Raw genomic sequence first — 21,932 nt, 5'->3', positions numbered from 1 at the left:
AGGCCATTACAGCCAAGCCAAGAGAAAGGAGGAGAATGAACATCCAAAAGGAGGCAGCAGCTCCCCTGGGCCTTTCTCTGAGAGCCTGCTCTGAGCTCATCACGCAGCTGGCCCCTCTCTCCATCAGTGCTTGTCTGCACCAGTCCTGCGCAGATCTCCTCTCCAGCTCAGAACACATGCCTGGGCTTCCTGCATGCAATGCACTCTGATGGAATGCTGATTCCTGGGGCCCATGCTTTTGGTTCAGATCAAATGCAACCGTCTGTATGCTGGAAAAATATTGACGACCCTCCAACCTATCCTGCCTTTTAAAGGGGCTTCTGCACAGAAAGGCCACCTTGTTTTCCTGAGGCGAAGTCTGTGTTTTATTTAACTCTGAACGCCAGGCACCTAGAATAGCTTGCAGGATAAATGTCAATCAACTCTAGCATAACCAAGACACCCATTCCTGCCTCATTAGGGTCCTCTCATTCCCTTTAAGCTTCTCAGATTTATACACTGTAATTAGAAACTTGGTGATTTTGACTGCTAAACATAAAGGCTTATTGGGAAGCTTCACATGTCTGAATTTTAAATATTTTCACACGTCGTTAATCCAGTTGCCAGTGTAACACCTTCTGGCCCAATTCCCTCACACTGTGTGATATTTATTTTTGGACAGAGATGAGAACAATTAATTGAATTGAAACACATATTGATTATTGTTTTTCATGAACTCTGAACAGCTTGTCTCTGAATGATTTTACTGAGGAGTTTTTAGGCAACTGTTTGACTGGATTGTTTCCCCTGTGACCGCATTCTGGCTGTGCGTGCCTGTCTGCAGTTGCCTGGTCTGTTTTAGGGAGTCCTGTTGTTCACAAGAGCAGAGTCAGAGTGGAAGGGGCCACGCCAACCCTCTTCACGTACAGGCCCTGATTGGGGCACCCTGATATCCCATCAAACCCAAGCAGGGCTCCCGAAGAGTCTATGCAAAGAGCATGCTTTCCACATCCCTGGTGCAAATCCTCAGCTCTCTGGACCCCATGTGAGCAGAGATATCCCTCAGTTCATGTAGCAGCCACATTATTCATCCAAGGACTGCAGTGTCTGCATCAAGCAGAGCTTTCCAGAGCCACATTAGGACATTTTAGGGTGTGTCCTACACCAGTGCTTCTCCCATGTTCATGTGCATGTGAGTCACCTTGTTAGAACACAGACTCTGATGCAGTGGATATGAGCTGGGGCCCGAGATGCTGCATGTCTGACCTGCTCCCAGGTGACGCTGATCTGCTGGTGCATAGGCACGAGGCCTTTGACGTGACCTCTCTTCATGCACTGTCTGTCTGTCACCCTGCTGGGGAAGTGACCACATAAGTGCACCCTGCATCTCCACTAAAATACAAATTCCCGAAGATCTGAGGCCACGGGCTGTGCATCCTGACGCGTCCTGCTGCAGCAGAGGCGAGGCTGGCTTCAGCGGGCTCTGATGAGCATTCTGAGCTCCCCCTTCAGTGGGCAGGGACAGAGGTCGTGGCTGTTGGAGAATCAGGCCGTTTCACAGCCCTGGGGTGGCATCAGGGTAGGGGGCTAGACTCCCAGCCCTTAGGGATGGGAGGCCAGAATCTAAGCCCATGGTTCCAGGGAGCTCTTCAAGATAAGAACTCCTGACTGAAAGGAAGGTGTCAAAGTCCAGAAAGAGGCAGCAAGGAAGAAGCAGATGTGACAAAGTTTTCACCTCTTCCACCTGGATGCAAGGGCTTCCAACAAATAGTTGAGCCCTCATTGCAGTATCACAGATGAGTTAAATGTCCTTGCCTCCTGGCACATTTTCCAGGTGTCCCTGAGATGCTTCTGTGCTCACAGCCACCAGCCACGCAACAGCCAGGTGATTTTTTAAGAATGTAAATATGATTCCTTCACTCCTCTGCTTAAAATCCTCCTAGTGTGTTCTGTTCCTCTCAGGAGAAAGCGCGAACTCTAGAAGGCTTGCATAACCTGACTCTGCCCACCCACTCCCCACATGGCCTCATCATCGTCCTTTGTGCTCACGAGGCTTCAGTCACTCTGACCTCCTTCCTACTTGTCAAACAGGCCAGAGTCATTCCTACTGCAGGGCCTTTACACTAGCTGTTTTCCTTCAAGTGTCATCACTGCTTTGCCTTTGAAGTCCCTGGCCATAGGCAAGGTTTCAACAGCAGAGCAAAACCAAAATGAGGTGTAAAACTTTGGTTCTGTGGGATTGGCGTGGATTTACTTTTCCTTTGATTTTTACCCAGTAGAAACCTGGAACAGTCTGACACCTTCATATTACAAAGAGGCGACTGAAGCCCAGAGACTGAATGGGACATAATCAAAGCCATTCCAATATTGGAGGGCAGAAATGTCCAAGGGTGGGCCCACAGGTCATGACTTGGACCCACGGGGAAGGGAATTTAATCTTAACATATGACATACTACTTAGGCCTGCTGTGTTTAACAATTTTTACAATATTTTCAAAGTTATAACTCTTCTTCACTTCCTCCTATTTGGCTTTTGACTTTGCTGAGTCCAAGGTTGTACATAGGAAGGCACGGACAATCCTGGATTTCTCTTCCATTTGTGTTGTCTGATTTTTCCTTGCCACAAAATGTACTTTCTGAGATCAGAAGAGGGTGATTTGTAATTTATGGATTTCTCTCTAGAAATTATAACCAGAACCTAATTTAAAAAATCAAATTGGTTTCATCTAATTAAATTTGGAAATTGCCTCATAAACACATGTTCTGTTATAAATGTCTTTAAAAGCAAGGTCTCCTGCTCACTACCTGAGGCAGGATTGGGTTAAGCCCAGCATGGGGGAGACTCCCCATCCTGCTGAAACCTTCTGAAGAATAGTGCAGTCTAGAGCAGTGCTTCTCAAACTTTAATGCCCATGTGAATCACCCATGGATCTTGGGAAAATGAAGACTCTGATTCAGGAAGTCTGGTGGGGTCCGAGATGCTGTACTTCTAACCAGCTCCCAGGTAAAGCCAACGTTGCTGGTCCATGGACCACACTGAATAAGGGGCAAGACACCTGCACTTGAATTCAGGACCCATGAGTTGCATAAGCTTGGTCTTTACATTTCACCTCTCCAAGTCTCAGTGGCCTCATTTTTATGTAATGGCAAGAGCTAATATTTTTCAATGCTATTTCTAAATGTCAAACACAGTACTAAACATATATTTATGTTTATTAATAAATATAAATGAGCAGTTTCTTAATGTACCCAAGGTTACACAGCAAGGAAGTGGCAGAGCTGGGATTCAGATCTAGGCTGCCTGACCTCAAAAGTCAACATTCTTACCTTCTGAGGCCTCACTGGTTGGTGACACACATGGTCACAGCCATGTTTATGGTCAAAATATAAGGCCTAAGCCCATGACCTCCTTAGGTCCCTTCACAGCGTCATCCAAGAAGTTTGGCATATTCCCAAAAGGTAACCTCAAATGCTCAAACAAGTCAGACAGCGGCCGCCTTCTGGCTCTGGTTCTCTGTATTACAGCCCAAGGAGCAGCCAAGAAACTACCTGAAGGTGTCTCACCACAGCTGTTTCCAGTAGAGTCCCTCATGGGAATGCCAATATCCCAGCAACTGGTCTTTGAATATCCACAAGGCACTGGGTTAAAAGAGAAGTGAGAAGAAAGGTGCGATGTCCTAATCTGTGTGCACCTTTGTGCCTAGAGTTCCAGACAGCATACCATCTACGAGACCACCTTTGGAACAGAGCAGGACCCTATGGGGCCTTCTCAGGACAGAACCACCCCCCCTGTCCTCCGCCTGCCTCTTGTCTGGAGAAAAACTTTAGCCAAAGAATAAATTTAAAGGGAGGAAATGCAGAAACAAATGAAAGCAGTCAAATAAAGTAGTAATAGTTTAGCCATTAAACAAAGTCAAAGACCTTTAGTTCTTCCTCAAGGGCTACAGATAATATTCTGAGCCACATTCTTCGAGCTATCTTGCAGATACTGAAACTCTCACCAGGTGGAAGAAGTTAATTACACGATGACCAGACTGTAGCCATGACATAAGCTGCTCCATCTGACACCATTCTGAGAACTAACCCCAAGGAAATGGGAACAAACTGACCCCGGAACTGAAGATTAACTGTACTTAAAACAATCACTATGATGCTGATCACACCACCCTATGACCAATTCCAAGACAACTGTCAGAGCTCACTGTGCTTTGCTGCACTTAACCCCCTCCCTCCGCCTATACATCCCTGAAACTCCCCTTTAAAAGCTCTTGCCCTCTGATTGGCAGCGGGGAGTTGGCTTTTGGACATGAGTCTGCCTTCTCCCCAGGTTGCTAGCTTCCTGAATAGAGCAAACTTTCCTTTCCAACCAACGTCTGTCTCTCAAGTATTGGCTTTCGAGCAGCAGCCAGCCAAATGTGAGTTCAGCAGCACCTTCAGGGGGCTACTGCTCAGTGTGTCTGACTCACAGTTATGTCTGCACTCTTGTTCTCCCTCCATCTATTTCTTTCTTCTTACTGTGGAATCACAATCAAGGGTTTCCTAGCCCAGCGCAGTGCATAATCCTATTAGAGCAAGAGGGATACTGCTCCTGTGGAAGAAATCTGTGTAGAGATATGACTCTACCTGCAACATGGCCTAGACCAGTGGTTTCCAAAGGCAGGTAGGTACAAGAACCAGGGTCTTTTCACGCCAGAGCTGTCCTCAATTCAAGGCAAAATGAGGAAAAACGAAGGAGAATGTCATCAGTTACCCATAAAGCTAAATTTATTCGATTTAAAGGACTGCCTTTTATTCTGAGATTATGTCCTTTCTATATTTTTGAAATTGTCTTTTATGAAACAATGTTAATAAAAGATGGTAAAGTACTCTATGTTGGTTCCCCCAAACCATTTGAAATGTTACCGGCCTGTGAATTCCAAGTCTTCAACATCTGGCATTGAGAGCCATTTAGATAACAACACCAAGCAACTTAACACCTTAAGTCCTGGGTCCTTTCCCTCTGCTTTACAAAGGGCAGGTGGGTAGATGTCTATCTCATCTGTGTGTATGTGAGTGTGTATGTGAGTGAGTGTGTATGCTCGCAGCCTGTGCTTTACAAAGAACAGTGTGCAGCTTTTAAATGACTGGGTTTTGTTTCAGTTCAGTTTCCAGTCCCTCTCTTCCCTAATAAGGTTTTGAATGGGTCCCAGGCAAGGTCTATCAGTATGAGTACCTCCTCTCCTTTAGCAGCAACCCTGGGAAGGATGCGTCTCCCAAGCCCATGTTCCAAGATGGAGATGTTAGACAGCTCTGCCTCTGAGGAACGCTGGATGGAGTGAGATAAGGTGTTTCCTGAAGGTGTTTTCTCCAGCACCCTGTACATGATAAGACAGTTTTCTCTTCCCTCAGCTCTGAGGTCCGTCCAGGTCTCTCTAGCGAATTTGTGCCCATCAGATTTACCCTGAATATTTCTCCCTCATCAATACTCCTTGACTTTCCTCTCCAGAGCTCATCCTCTCTTATGGCGGGGATATTCTTCCCCAAACTCTCTCTCAACAGGTGTACCTTTCTGCATGAGCACTGAGAGTCTTTAGTCCCTCCATGAGCCTATAGTGTATTTCAGCCTGGGATGCTTATCACCTTTCCCCACCTCAGACTCCCTAGAGAAATCCTGAAGCAACGATTAACCTCTCCCATCTTACAGATGAGAAAACTGAGGCTTGAAGAGAGGAAGAACCTGCTAAAGGTCACTTGAGATGGTGGTAGGACTACTAGGGTACCAGACGCCATCCTTCCAGCTTCAGTTTCCATGCCCTTTCTCTGTATTGCTACGTTTTCTTATTATAATCTGTATCAACAATCTTGTGGTGTCTCAGAACACAAGGGGTGGGAAGAAAGTCAATCTCGCCCATATCCCAATATTAGCATTTACCTATATCAGCCTTATTGAAGTTTTACTGTTTGTTTGCTTTTGCTCTGCAATGAGCTTCTATACCATTTATTCTAATTTTGAAAGTTTTCAGTGAAGCCACATTGTGTTGGCTTGATGGGAGCATTCCTGTCCAAGGACATTCTGCTCCATCTCTGATATAAGACCCTGCTACTCCTGGGAGAAGGGCTTTCAACACCATCACCTTGGCTCTGTGGCCAAGGCATCACCATATGCCTTAGCCACAGAGCAACGTTAAAGCTCAAGAATCATGTACCCCCAGTTAGAGAATGACATTGGGATACTTCTGGAAGCCCAGGGACTGATAAGGGTACCATGAGAATCATGTGAGTGTTGTGATTTTCCAGAGGAACTGCAAGTACTGTTTGCCAGGCCTGGGTCTGCTCAGCTGTGCCAGGACTACCTGACTCCTTGAGTCCTAATGCCTTTGCTGAAGAGATCAATAATCCTTTCAATGCCCAATTTTCTTTGTCACTAGGGCTAGCAAGACAGCTCAATTGATGCCCCTGTGTTTTTTTCCCACTGTATTATCAGAAACCTTCCAGTAAGTTGTGTCTCACTCACCTTTGTGCCCTTGATGGAGCTCTGCACACAGTAGGTATTTGCCAACTTCAGGCTGAAGTAAACTGAGTAAAGCCAAGCCAAGTGATACAGTCAAAGGGGCCTCCTTACCTCGTAGAGCGTGATGACCCCGTTGGTCTCATTGGGAGGTTTCCACTGGATGTAGATCTTCTCCTCAAAGGGACCCCCTTGGATGGACTCTAGAGGAACAGCTCCTGGAACTACAGAAGGAAAAAATTAGGAACTTGATGTCACCTCCCATCTCATTTCTCCAGCCTCATTGAGCTAGAACAGGAGTCAGCAAAATTATCCAGCAAAATTAAAGGGTCAGATAATAAATATTTTAGGCTTTGTGGGCCATACAGTCCCTGTTATAACTACTCAACTTTGGCACCTGTAGCACAAAAACATCCATAGACAATCCACAAGTAAATGGGCATGTCTGTGTTCCAAAAAAACTTTATTTCTAGAAACAGGCAAGGGCTGGAGTTGACCCATGGGCCATAGTTGGCTAACCAGTTTTCTGGAAGGCTGATGACTTTTCATCTGCAGGCTCTGCGCAAGTTTATTCTGGAACTAAAACTGACCAGGGTAAAGAGGACATCTGTAGGTCCCAGCCCTGCCAGCAGCAGGATTCTGGAATTAGACTCTTGCCTTAGGCTTGGTATTTGAGCAATGCAACGTGAATGTCACTATCATTTTCCCAAACCTGTCAAGCTTTCCCCAGCTACAGGAAGTGCTTCCATAGTTTCCTAATCCCTGAATCTACCAGGAACTATGTGCCTTGAAACTTCAGTCTAATTAGAGGGCAGCTCATTTGTCTCGCTTTTGAGTCTCCGATGCCTGACACATGGTAGATGCATAATAACCATTTGCTGGTTGGACAAATAGATGAGTCAATGACCTATGCCAGCATTTTGCCCTAATGAGCAAAACCTTTCCTGGGCTGTTTCTGTACCCAGATAAGTCTTCCTGCCAGCATCCTCCTGCTGAATTCCACCATCATTATGACAGTCTGGAAGATGCTGAACCATAAAATAATGATTCCCCCAACTTCCCGTTATAACCCCCTAGAGGATCATGAATTCATGTAAATCATTACAGAATCTATTTATATTTTGGCATTATAAAAGCAGGTATTTTTACTAAGTGCTTACTCTGTGATCAGAATTCTACATACATTATTTCATTTAAGCTACAAAACAGCTCTGCCCAGTATGTATTATCTCCTTTCTGCTGATAAGGGAACTGAGGCTAAGAGAATTAAATAACTTGCTCAAGGTCATATGGCTCTTAAGTTACAAAGAGGGAAGTGAACACCTGTCTATGAGCTTCAAAGCATATACTCTTAATCATCATGCTATGCCTCTCTAGATATAGCCACGGCCATATGTTGCAATCAGTTCCCTATTGTTAAATTAAAATATATTTAGTTTTTCTCATTACGGACATGATACACAGAATTTGTTGAATATTAAGAATCTACAAAAAAAGATTTTTTAAAAAAGAAAAGAACAAAATCACTCATAATCCCTGTTAACTGGAGATACTTTTCCAGTATTTTCACATGACTATGCATATACATATTTTATTTTTAAAAATTAAACTCCTACTGTGCATATTGTGTTGTGACCTTTTACCGCTAAACAGACAACAGTTTTAAAAAAAATCCTTAAATGTTCTTTGGGGCCATGCATTTTAATGGCTATTTAGAGCAGGATATGCCCCATTATAGTCACCAATCCTTTATTATAGGGCATTAAAGTTGGTTTGAATTCTTTATGATTATAATAACACAGAAATGAGCATTCTTACAAATAAGTATTTGAATGCAACTCTGCTGATGTCCCTAAGATAAATTCTTGGAAATTAATTTATTGGGCCAAAGTAGATGAACTATTTTATCTTTAAGGCTTTTGACACATATTACCAGACTGCCTTCCAGAAAGTTCACACAATTCTGGGCTCCCCAAACAGAAGGATATGCCAATTCCCAATCCATGACAACAACGACTATTTAAAAGATTAAGCATATGTAGTTGTATCTTTTTTAGAATACTGGAGAGCGCAGATTTGTTTTTCAGTTTAATTGGCCATTTTTGCATTGATTCTTTTATGAACATGTTCTCTATACCCTGTGCTCATTTTCCTGGATGGCTCTTCATTTCTGTTCATCGTCTTATGATTTATAATCTGTTTTTAAGAACTTAAGCTTTTTTGCATAGGTTACAATAGTTTTGGTCAGTTCTTCATTTGCTTTTTAAATCTTTTAGGTATGTAGAAACTTCTAAGTATTCAGATCTCTTATTGCTTTTCCTTATCCCATCATCCTTTCCAGAAATATTTATTGAATACTTAATACGACCAAGGGACTTGGTGATAGACATTACAGATACACCAGGGACAAAGAAAGATAGAGTCAAATCCTTGATAAAGCTTGTATTCTGGAAAGGGAGACTACATTAAATAAATAATTGCACTCATAATTAGTTTTTTAATGTTGTTATCAGGATTTTGAGGTAAACACATAAGGTGTTGGAAGAATTATAACCAGCAGAGAAAATCTAGCCTGGCAAATCAGGATAATGAGTAGAAAGTAAGTTAGGGTCGATGGATAAGTAGAAGCTACTAGGACAATCCTGGGGAGGGTGGGTGTTGGAGTGTGGTGGAGGGCTTTGTCGAGGAAAGTGTGGAAGGAGAAAAGCCATCCTGGGGAGAGAAGATGGTAGCTTGGACCAGGGTGATGGTAGTGTAGAAGAGAATTAGACTGTGTCAGAGATTTGCGGGAGCTCCTGTGATTTGGTGGTGATGGAGGAAAGAGACGTGTCAAGGAAAACCCCAGCTCTTCTGTTTCATACCAGTGGGGTGGATCAGAGGTTGTTCATAGAAAGGGAGCCTTAGAGGATGACTAGTCTTGGAAAGGAAGCTGGCAAGCTCAGTTCTGTCATAATTCATTGGACAAGTATACAGGACACCCAGGGGGCAATGTTGTAGCAGTGGGGCGGGGGCAGTGGGTAGCGATGTTTAGGCACTGAAACCATGGGCAGGGAATAGATCTTGTAGCCAGAGTGCAGAGGAAAACAAAAGTAGCAAGTCTAGGACTAAGGCAAGAGGAACTCCAAACTTAACAAGGAAAACAAAGAAACTCAGAAACTGGGAAGCCGTGTTCAGAGAAGCAACAGAAAACCAGGAAGGTGGGCTGTCACTGAAGCAACCAAGGGAGGAGCAAAAAGGTACTGGTTAACAGTGACAGGTGTGGATGCTGGGTAAGATGCAACCTTCTGTTTGCTCATTGAATGTAGTGTCTTCAAGGTTACTTGTGAACCGAGCAAGGGTAATTTAGGGAGAACACTGGTATCATAAGTCATCCTTTAATGGGTGGAGAAGAGAGTGGAAGGTGAGGCGAGTAAACAAACAAAATGTTTACTTGTGTTGAGATGAGTAAACATTTTGGCTGTGAAGGGGAGGCAAATGCAAGAAGGAACAGGAATGAGACATGGAGCTAAAGTACTGCCCCCTCCCAAAGAGGGAGAGGTTATAGCATGATTAAAGGCAAACAGGAAAAATCCAAAATTGACGTTAAGAGGTAGAAGGATGGGAAAGAGAGAGGAAACAACTGACATTAGTAGGGTCCTGAAAATGCCAGGGCAGGGGTGGGTGGAAAGAGAGCATCCTTCCCTCTGGGAGATAAGAGGAAGAAAATGTGCAAGTGCTCTGGAGAGGGAGGCTGAGGTGTCCTCTAATGGTTCTACTTTCTTGAGAAGAGAGAGTGAAACCATCTACCAAAAGTGTCCTGGAGGAGGAGCTTCGTCAGGAACCTGGAGAAGCTTTAAGAGGTGAAAGGTGAGCTGAAAAGGGAGGTGCTGGTGCTGCTCTCTCAGAAGGCTGTATCAGATGCAGGCTGGGATGGGGAGTATCAAGCTAGGACCACCACCTGGGCTCCTCCTTTCATACTAGCTCAGAGCAAATTCTCTTTTTTACCCAACATCAGATGAATAGTCATCTGTATTTTCTGCTTTCTATTTTATGCTTTATTCCCAACTTTTTTCTTTTTAAGCCTAACATTTTAATCCATCTGGGATCAATTTTATGTACTGTACAAAATGGAAATCTCACTGGAGTTCTTTACAATATTCTTAGGACAATAAATTGACCAGTCAAAACTTTCCCCAGTGATTTAAAATGCCATTTTATTATCACATTAAATTATTTTATATTCTAGCATATGTTGTTGGCTTTCTGCTCTATTTCATTGAGGCATAGCTTCTGTTGTGACAGTATCTCTCTGTTGTGTTGATATAGCATGTTTTAATATTCAGTAGAACAGGTCCTTTCCAAATATCATCATTCTTTTGCAAAGTTTTCTGGACTATCACTACCAATGTATTCTTCCAGAAGAATACTGGAATAATTTTACAAAACTTCAAAAATGTTCCGTCAGAATCTTTATTTCCCTTGCATTCTTCACTTCTCTGGGGGACAAATGACACCTTTTTTATAACAAGTCCTCCTGCCAGTAATATTGTATTAATTCTCATTTCTTAATGTTTTCTTTTTAGGTCTCCCAGTTAAAAATGTTTTTTCATTTCTTACAAACTGTATTCCTAGGATTTTATTACTTTTGTTCGTATTATTTTTGCATTACATTAAGGAGTTTCTCTTATGAAACATAAGACAAAATTATGTGTAACAAATGTATATTTAAATAATAATTATGAAATGAACATGCATGTACCCACTATCCAATCTAAGAAATAAAACATCAGGACTTCCCTGGTGGCGCAGTGGTTGAGAATCTGCCTGCTAATGCAGGGGACACGGGTTCAAGCCCTGGTCTGGGAAGAGCCCACATGCCGCGGAGGAACTAGGCCCGTGTGCCACAACTACTGAGCCTGCGCGTCTGGAGCCTGTGCTCCGCAACAAGAGAGGCCCACGCACCGCGATGAAGAGTGGTCCCCGCTTGCCACAACTAGAGAAAGCCCTCGCACAGAAACGAAGACCCAACATAGCCAAAAATAAATAAATAAATTAATTTAAAAAAATATACATATATATATACTGAGGAACACATAATCTTTTTTTTTTTAATTAATTTATTTATTTATTTATGGCTGTGTTGGGTCTTCGTTTCTGTGCGAGGGCTTTCTTCCAGTTGTGGCAGGCAGACTCTCAACCACTGTGCCACCAGGGAAGCCCAGAACACATAATCTTCACAAAAAAAAAAAAAAAAAAAAAAGAAAGAAAACATCGCTGTACCATTGGAGCATCCTTTGGGCCTTACACTCTTGTCTCCTACTCTCCGCCCCATGAACAAAAAAAATGCATATTATTCTGAATTTTATGTTAATCCTTCTCTCTATTTGGAGTTATAAGTATATACATCTATCTCAAGACAAAATATCATTTAGTTTTTCCTGGTTTCCTTTATATAGATAAAACTGAGTGTATTGCATGATTTGCATTTGTCACTCAATGCTGTTTTGAGATTCATCCCCACTAATGCACGTAGTTGTATTTCATTCTTCTAAATTTTATGAATAGAGTCTTATTTATTTTCTATATTTCTTATTTATTACTATAGGCAGACATTAAGACTATTTCCCAATGGGGCTATCTTACAGCATTGCTCCTATGAATATTTTTGTACATTTGGTTGAAAATATATATGATTTCACTAAGGTATACCTAGAAATAGGATAGGTAGACGAAGGGCAATATCTGTCTTCAGCTTTCCTGAGTAATGCCAAATAATTTTCCAAAGTGGTGGTGGCAATGTACACTCCCTCCAACAATGTTCTGAAAGCTCCTACGTCTCTACATCCTTACAAACACTTGGTATTGTAAGGTTTTTATATTCTAGACCATCTGGTAAGTGTGAAATGATAGATCATTGAGATTTTATTTGTTTTTGTCTGTTTTCTAAAGAGGATGAGCATCTTTTAGTGTTTTTTTGGACATTATTGTCTTCTTCTTGATTTGTAGAGGTTCTTTGCATATCTTTGCTATGGATCCTTTTATTGGCTATGTGTGTTATAAAAATCTTCTCTTGGTTTTTGTCTTCCCTATCCCTTTATGTTACCTTTGGATAAAGATCAGTTCTTAATTTTGCTGTGGACAAATTTATCAGTTTTTCTTTTTTTTTGGTATGGGGAAAAGAAATATTAGTGGCTTGATGGTAGTAATCATTTCACAATGTATATCTATATCAAATCATCATGTTGTAGATCTTAAATATATACAATTTTATTTATCAAATAAACCTCAACAAAGCTGGGAAAAAAATAGCAGCAGATGCTGTGGGTGCTTACTGCCCATATCCTGATGCTCACTGCAAAACACTTGCTACTCTACCTGAAGGCTGTGGAAGCAAACTTGGTCTCCACACAGGGTAAGCAAAAAGTGCCAGAATTAATGTCCCCAAAACATTCTTCAAGCAATGAAAGGAAGTTAATGTATGAATATTCTGGTCTCTTCACCATTGGTTGGGTTAACTCTGAGATATGTTCTAGTAATATTTCTCAAACTACCTCAAATACCGAAACCCTTGTTATTGTTATCGTTATTATTATTAATTTTCTTAATATTATTTTCAACCCACTGTGGACCGATACTATCATAAAATTTTTAAAAAGAATAGGAAAGTAAAATCAAAAAGTAAAAGTGAAATATAAAAACACAGAAAATGCAAGCTTCTCCTTTAAAATACTTAATCTCTTTTTCTGTAATTATCTTGTCAAGGACCTGAAAGAGTTCATGAGTCAGTGCTGGTCTCTGGATTACAGGTGGAGTGGCACTGCTCTAAAACCCAGTGATTCCCGTGGTAATTTTCTTGATAATGCATGTTTTATTGGCTTTCTTCCCTTCCCTGATTCACTTCTCTCTACTTACCAGTGTGTCCTGGACCATCTCCTAAATAAAGTACTTGCATTTGAATCCTTATCTCAGGATCAGATAAATGCAAACAAAAATAATAAATCCAAATAAAATATTCTTATTTAAGAAATACTTTCTCCACCCTGAAGTCATAAGAATATTCCCTTAAACCTTCTTCAGTTTTAAAGTCATACCTTTTATAAAATGTCTTCAACTCATCTGTAATTGTGTTTTCACGTATAGCGTGAGGTAGGGATCTAATTTCAATTCTTCCTCTCTATCCTATCACTACTTAATGAAAACAAATTTTTATTTACTTAACTGATCTGCCATACACTCCCTCTGCCTTCTATCACATTTCCACATATGTATGGGTCTATTTCTAGGTTCTCTCTATTTTTTCAATTGTTGTATTAGACTATTCCTGTGTCAATATCATGTCTTTTTCTTAACTGAATGATTCTTTAAATTCTATAGTGCTTTACAATTTTCAGAAGTTTAACACACATGATTTCATATAATCCCATAATAACCCCTTTTTCCCCCTATCCTGATATTGCCCCTCCCCGTTCCCTCTCCCCACTGGTAACCACTAATTTGTTTTCTATATCTCTGAGCCTGCTTCTTTTTTGTTCTATTCACTAGTTTGTTGTATTTTTTAGATTCCACCTATAAGTGATATCATACAGTATTTGTCTTTGTCTGTCTTTCACTTAGCATAATGCCCTCCAAGTCCATCCATGTTGCTGCAAATGGCATTATTTCATTCTTTTTTATGGCTGAATAGTATTCCACTGTGTGTATATACCACATCTTCTTTATCCATTCATCTGTTGATGGACACTTAGGTTGCTTCCATACCTTGGCAACTGTAAATAATGCTGCTATGAACATTGGGGTGCATGTATCTTTTTGAATTAGAAATACCATGTCTTCTTGATTAACAAAGATTTGTAAGTTTTGTAGCTGGTAGAGCAAGGCCTGCAAATATGCATTTTTCTGTTCAGGGCTGTCTTACTATTCTTGTCTTTTCTCCTTGCATATACATTTTAGGACTAGCTTGTAAATTTTCAAAAAAAAAGTCTCATTTTTCTATTGAAGTCACATGAATTATAGATCAACTGGGAGACCATTAATGTCTTTATATATTATGGCTTTATAAATTGGGTTTTCCTATCCATAAACATGGTGTATCTCTTACTCAGGTCTTCTTTAATGTCCTTCAGTGCTTTATACATTTACATATACTATACATCTTGAAATCTTTTTGTTAGGTTTATTCCTAAAAACCATATATTTTTATTGGTATCATAAATAGTATCTTAAGAAAAACACATACTTTTTAGGTGAATGGAAATGCAATTGATTTTTTAATGTTGAGTTCTTTTGTCAAACATGCTATATTCTCTTATTAATTCTAATGAATTGTGTGTAAATTTCTTTGGGTTATCTAATAAATAACCATAGCATCTACAGTTAATGATAGTTTTGTGCTTTTCCAATCTTTTCACTATTTATTTAATTTTCTTGCCTTCTACCAAAGCCACCAATACAATATTTAGTGGAGATAATGATAAGCATCTGTGTGCTTTACAACTTTAAAGGAAATTATTTTATTATTTCATCCTTGGGTGTGGTGTTTGTAAGTTTCTTATAGTTACCCTTTATCAGGGTAAGAAGGTCTTTTTTATTCCTGGTATACAAGGATATTTTCTTTTTAAGTCATGCTGAGCTTTAACTGAAGCTTTTTCTGTATCTATTGTAGTAATGATATGTTTTTGCCCTCTCTTACTTTGTTAAAGAAGTGAATTGCAGTAATGTATTTGTTAATGTTGAACAAATATTATATTAATTTCCTAAAATAAACCATTTTTTTTTCCTAGTTGTATACAGTGCTGGATTGTTTGTTAATATTTTGTTTGGGGGATTTGAATCTAATTGTCCTTTTTCTCATAATAAGCTTGTCTGGTATTGATATTAAGGATAAACTGGTATCCTAAAATGAGGAGAGGAGTGTTCCTTCTTCTTCTTCTCTCTAAAAGCATAGATGCAAGACTGGGATTACCAGTGCCTTGAGTATTTGTCTGATTGCACTTGTAAGACCATCTAGGACTGGTGTGTTTTTGTTGGAAAAGTTTAAACTACTGATTCTATTTCTCTTTCTCTATTTGTTGTAGAATTATATACATTTTCCCCCTTTAGTCAAGTTTTTATATTTATATTTTGCTAGGAACTTTTTCATAGCCCATAAACGTCAAATTTACTGGTCTAAAAGGATATTTAATATCCACATTTTATCTTTTTTTACTGTGAAAGAACCAGTATACAAGCATATAAAACAAATACACATCTCATTAATTTATCAACAGACAACTTCATACCTGCAAAAGGTAAGGGCTCTCTTAACTTCTTAATAATCATGACCTTGCTTTTCATTATAGTTTTTCTTCTTTAAACACACATCCCTAAGCACTATGGAGTTTATTATTAAATAAAAATAATAAATATAATAAATAGTGCTAAACTCTTTTACAAAGACCAGTCTGGGAGAACTAACCTCTTTCTTTACATCACTAATTTCCATTCCATGAACATGTTCTAACCCAGCATTTATTTATACATTCTGTAAAGAATGTGGATTTTACTGTGTTTTAAAATCTTGTTTCTTGCTGTAATTCTTAAGGGACATTTGCTGTGCATTAAAAGATTGTTCTTCTTTAATAAGAATGACAGCATTTTTCCATATGTCCAGTAACCTTTCTTTATGCAAACTTACAAGAGCTGGAACAGGCGAGTCTAGTTTGGTGGGCTGAGATATGTTCTGCTAGTGATTATATGAGCCCCTGTTTTAAATATTTCTAACCCAGAGGGAAAGGGAAAATTTAGATATGCCCATCATTACTTGGCCAGATAAGGGGTCCGCTTGCTTGGAGGTGAGGGTTGGTGAGGGAAGGTTAGGGAAAAGAAATGACCACACAACAGGAAGCTTCTTTTCAAAAAGAGGACTTATTTTGGTTTTTGAAGGAGCAGCCTGAAGTTACCTGGAGCACTGCCCCTACCTTTAACTGGAATGTCTCTTCCCAAAGATACTCTTTCCTCAAATCCCTCTGCTTTCCTGATTTACCACATTGCAGGCTTGAACCAAGGGCTCTCATCCTCTGCTCTGTGGACTGGCATATAAAGATGCCTCAACATTAAGTCTCCTGAACCCCTGACCCCCCAACTCCTATCAGCTCCATAGCCCACCCTTGCCTTTAGCCTTGGGCAGAGTTTGAGGGTATTTATGCAACTGGGCTTAGAAGTTCCTTCTTCTTGTGCCCCAAGGGACTGGGTGGCAGTGGAGGGGGTGGTTTCTTTCAGTGAAGTCACAGCTCCGTCATCTTTTCTCCATGTAGGTCCCCCTCCCCCAACATTGCTCTGCATTAATTCCTCTGGCATGGGTATGGCATCCTCTTAAAGTTCTCAGGGCAGAATGAAAGGCATTTTTCTATTCCTTTGGGAAGGTAGTTTAAGAAGAATGATCAGATGACCATCTTGAATCAAAACTCTCATTTTCATCATGCAGACCTGTAACGTAGTACTAACATCATGGGCTGAGCCAGACTGCCTGGGTTTATGTCCCATTCTCACCACTTATATGTTGTACAACCTGAGGCAAGTTGCCTAACCTCTCTGTGACTCAGTTTTCTTACTTTAAAATGACTCAGTTTCCTTTCTTTAAAATGACTCAGTTTCCTTTCTTTAAAATGAGGATTAAAATAGTACCTCCTTCATAGCTACTGTGGTGATTCACACTCTGTGTGTTTGCTCCTCCCCCTGGTCCCATCACATTCTCTGAGAACTGCTCTAGTGCAGCCTGGAGATCACCGATTTGATTCTTTTGCAAAATCAGAATTGTTACTATTTCCCTTGGTATCCCTCCGTCTATCTATAGTCTCTGAATAGTGTCATACTGCTAATCATAGAAGCCGTATCTTCTCATAGCTTACTGAGCATATTTAACAGCTTTCTAAAATTTTCTTCTGATTTCTATGGTAAATTATTTAAAAATCTATTTTGTCTTTGAGGAAATTCTCATGATTCATTCATTCAATAATATATTTATCACATGTCTATTATCTACCTGGCACTGTTCTAAGTGCTTGGAAGCACCAGTAAACAAAAATAGAAAAAAAACCATCATTGTCTCTTTGGTATACATGCAAGCGGGAGAAGAGAGATAATTAAATGTAGAGTGAAATAGGCAGCATGTCAAATGATAAATCCTAGGGAGATACACAGACCAGGGAAGAGGAACAAGGAGTCTGGTGTTAGAAAAGTCCAGTTTATAATAGAAAGGCTGAGGAAGATTCGCCTAAAAGGTGACATTTGAGTGAAGACATGAAGGAGGTGAAGAAACCAGCCCTGTTTTTTTTGTGGGAAGATTATTCTAGTCAGAAGGAATGGCAAATGCAAATGTCCTGAGGCAGGGACACACCTGGCACATTTGAGAACAGTGACTGGATTTATGTAGTAAGGCAGACGTAGAAGAAGATGAGGTCAGACAGGCAACCAGAAAAGTGGTAGTATTAAAACCAGGCAGGGGCTTCCCTGGTGGCGCAGTGGTTGAGAATCTGCCTGCTAATGCAGGGGACACGGGTTCGAGCCCTGGTCTGGGAAGATCCCACATGCCGCGGAGCAGCTGGGCCCGTGAGCCACAATTACTGAGCCTGCGCGTCTGGAGCCTGTGCTCCGCAACAAGAGAGGCCACGATAGTGAGAGGCCGGCACACCGTGATGAAGAGTGGCCCCCACTTGCCGCAACTAGAGGAAGCCCTCGCACAGAAACGAAGACCCAACACAGCCATAAATAAATAAATAAATAAAATAAAATAAAAAATAAGAAGTTTAAAAAAAAAAAAAAAACAACCAGGCAGGACCCTCTGGGGCTCCTGGGCACAGAAGCCTTTCTGTGCCCCCTGTTCCTTGTTTGTAGGGAACAGAGTCTAGCCTCCCTGACCTTCCCTGAGTTCCAAAGGGCAGCTTCAAACAGGTAATAATCAGGGATGGGAGGGGATGCAGACAGAGACAAGGGAGGAGCAGTCAAGAAACAACATTGCAGCCTTGGGGCAGGGTCCTGGTTCTGCCTCAAGGGATGCACGGAACAATATCTTTGAGCTCTTTACAGAACTAAAACCCCCAACAAATATAAGATGTTAGCATTCTTCATTCCAAAGAAGATCACAGTTTGATAACCTCATCAAGAGACCACCTGAGGCCAAATTAAAGGAACCAGAAAGGCTCATTAGGAGGAGACTACCTGAAATCAGATTAAAGGAGTGAAGGCCCTGCACACACCCTAATCTTATCAGCAACCCCACCCTTGAACTACTGCTATAAAACTCCTCACCAAATCCTCCTGGATTGGGGGACACAGATTTTGGATGGCATGAGACCTCTGTGTCCCCCTTTGCCTGGCAAAGCAGTAAAGCTAGTCTTTTCTACTTCACCCAAAACTCTGAGATTCGATTTGGCACCAGTGCACAGAGGCCAAGTTTTCCGCATCAGTGTGGTCACATAGGACCTTCTGAGCCACCCTAAGGACTTGTGCTTTTAATCTCAGTAACACAAGAAACCACTGGAAGGTTATGCACAGAGGGGTGATGTTGTGATTTGCCTCATGGTTTAATAAGATCCTTCTGGCCACTGTGTTGAGAAAACAGAGCGGGGGCCAGGGCTAAAGCTGAAAGGCCATTGTGGAGACCCTTCTAATAATCCAGGTTGGAGACTGCAGTGGCTTGGACCAAAGAGCTAGCAGTAGAGGCTGTAAAAAATGATCAAGGTCTTGCTATATATTGAAGGACAAGTCAAAAGAATGTGCTTATGGGGAGTGAACAGGGATGCTTTGCACAAAGCAAGGGGGCGCCAATCATAGAGAATAGGTGTGTTCCCTGGAGTTTGCAATCCAGGGCTTTAGATGTGACAAAAGTGAGGAATCAAGGTGTCTGACTTGAGCCATTGATAAAATGGAGTTGCCATTAACTGAGGTGGAGAAGAGCATGAGGAGAATGAGTTTGGTGGTGGCTGAAGGATGATCAGGCCACCAGCTGTGGACGTGTTTAATTCCAGTGGCTGATTAGCAATGCAGGTGGATAGGTCTGACAGGATAAATGACTGGATAATTTGGATAAATGACTCCGGAGGACAAGGGAGAGGTCTGGCCTGGAGATGTCAACTGGAGAAGTCATTAGCATATGGATAGATTTTAAAGCCAAAGGATTGGAGGAAATAATTACAGGAATGAGTGTGGCTCAAGGGTCAACAAGCTATGGCCACTGCCAAATGCAACCAGCTGCTTGTTCTGTAAATAAAATTCTACTGGAACACTGCCACACCCATTCATTTCTACGGTCAGAGTGAGATGTTTGAAATTGGGATTACAGAGGTATTATAGGTAATTTTAAGATCGTCCCTTGCCCATAACTAACAGAAATCTTGCATAGATCACTGGTTTGGTTTTTCCAAGTCACACACCCTCGGTTAAAAAGCAGTCTGCTGAGTCTGGTACTGGCCACACACCACTTAATATAGTTCTTGGCGGAGAGTAAATTAAATGCTTTATGTATAGACTTTCATGTAGGACACCATATAGAAACTGGTGGGATGACCATCCCCATTTTACAGATGGGGGCACTAAAATGTACAGAATGCAAGTAATTTAATCAAGGTTACACAACAAAGTAGTGAATGGAGCCTAGATATAGCCCAGATCCCTCTGACTCCAAAGTATTTTCTGAATCACCCCTTTCTTCCATCACCTGGTAGACATGTGGGTGTAGAAAAGCTGAAAGACAGTCACACTAAAGTCACCTACTAGTGGAAAAATCAGCACATCTTGACCCCAGGCTGAGGGTTTTTTTACCACATCACACTACCACTCCACAAGTCAAGAAGTCCTTTTCCATGAAGCCGACTTACAGTCGACCCTCGGTGTCCACAGGAATTGGATCCAGGATAACAAAATAACAAAATCCACTGAAGCTAAATTCTTTATATAAAACGGCGCAGTACAGTTGACCTTCCACACTGGGGGTTCCTCGTGGGAGGATTTAACCAACCGTGCATTGATTTCGAAATCAATCTGCGGATATGGAACCCACAGATATGGAACCCACGGATACAGAGGGTTAACTGTACTTTCTTTTGATTCAACTAGGTCTTTTTCTTCCCCATCTTACTCACTGTGAAAAGACTTCTTGAGGAAAGATTCCTGTTTTGTCTTATCTTCTAAGTTGCTTTACCCTTCTTTTTTTTCTTCATAATTCTTTAGTGGATTCACATATTCCCTCCCCAAAATTTCATTTCTTTTTCTATCTAACAGCATGGAACTTTCCATCCCTTTGATAGAGTTCTACAACAAAGGTTAATTACTTTATAATTTCATTCTCTTTTTAAAAAAAAGCACACTAAAATTGCTAATTTTAACTGTGCTTCTTGTCAGTAGGTTCATGTAAATTCACTGTAATTAAACCAGATGTTTTCTTGTGCCTAAAACTCAGGTGGTAATTTAAGGGAAATTTTCATTTCAACATAAAGGAGGACAGAGTGTTATCAAGGGAAGTTTTCTCCTCTCTTCTCCTGTCTTATCCTTTCCTCTTCTTTCTTCCCCTCCATTTTCATATCTGAAAAGTGGGGCTAATGGTGAACTTTGAGGGTAGTTGTGAGAAGTAAAAAGTCAGTTTATGTAAAAGCACAGAGCCCTGCACAGTCAGCACAAGTTTCCCTTCCTATCATCTTGTCTAGGTTTTTTTTTTTTTTTTTTTTAATTTATTTATTTTTTGCCTCTCCATTCCAGGTGCCATATTTGTTGGTTAGTTGGTTGTTGTTCATTATAGAGGCTCAGAACTAACTTAAAAGTTGAAATAATTTGAAAATGGTTCAGAGGAGTCTGTGAGTCTTATAGAGACAAGATAGATTTAAACAATTTCACTCTACCTTGTAATTTCCAGTCTTGCTGGAGGAAAGATAATTTTTTTCTGGATAAATTTTTATATCTTAAGGTGTCAAACATACCTTTTTAATGGAACTATACAGTGGTGTATTAGTAAATGTTTCACAGCCAGCTCCCCAGGAAAACAAAACAAAATAAAACCTCAATATGTTTCCTGATTTCCATAGTGTAAATATCTCCACCGTGGTTGATTTTAAGCAGTGAATGTGATATCACTGGGTTCAGAGGTTAGAAGAGAGGCGAATGATTAGCTCTATCAAGCCAGTATCAGCTGGTTTTGAGTGTAAATAAAATATATTATACATGTCTTTACCTTCTTAGCATATATAAGCAGGGCCCCGTGATACCATGAAAGAGGCATGGGTTTCGATATTAGCTATTCATTCGTTTAACAAATAGTTAATGAACATCTACTATGTGCCAGGCAGACAATAAACACACACATACACACACACAGTATTTCAGATAATGATAAGTTCTACAGAAAAGGATAAAACAGAGAGTGTTTAGGGAGATACTGGCCAGGAATAGGATTGTATCTTAGATAGGGTTGGGGGAAAAGCACAGATAAGATTTTGGGATCTACTTATTGGCTCTGCCA

The 21,932-nt window shown here is 40.7% G+C and overlaps 1 protein-coding gene across 8 annotated transcripts in view; it reads right to left on the bottom strand.

Annotated features, from left to right (window-relative positions):
* PTPRT (protein tyrosine phosphatase receptor type T) overlaps nucleotides 1–21,932 on the bottom strand; it is a 1,095,010-nt gene that overhangs the window by 393,674 nt on the left and 679,404 nt on the right. For all 8 annotated transcript variants that reach the window (XM_059896616.1, XM_059896620.1, XM_059896617.1 and 5 more), the window contains exon 9: nucleotides 6,581–6,690. In XM_059896616.1, the coding sequence (XP_059752599.1) occupies nucleotides 6,581–6,690 (110 nt within the window). The remainder of the gene's footprint in view (nucleotides 1–6,580; nucleotides 6,691–21,932) is intronic.

This window comes from Balaenoptera ricei, chromosome 15, assembly GCF_028023285.1.
Source record: "Balaenoptera ricei isolate mBalRic1 chromosome 15, mBalRic1.hap2, whole genome shotgun sequence".
Taxonomy (NCBI): Eukaryota; Metazoa; Chordata; class Mammalia; order Artiodactyla; family Balaenopteridae; genus Balaenoptera; species Balaenoptera ricei.
This window is presented reverse-complemented; position numbering and strand designations above follow the sequence as displayed.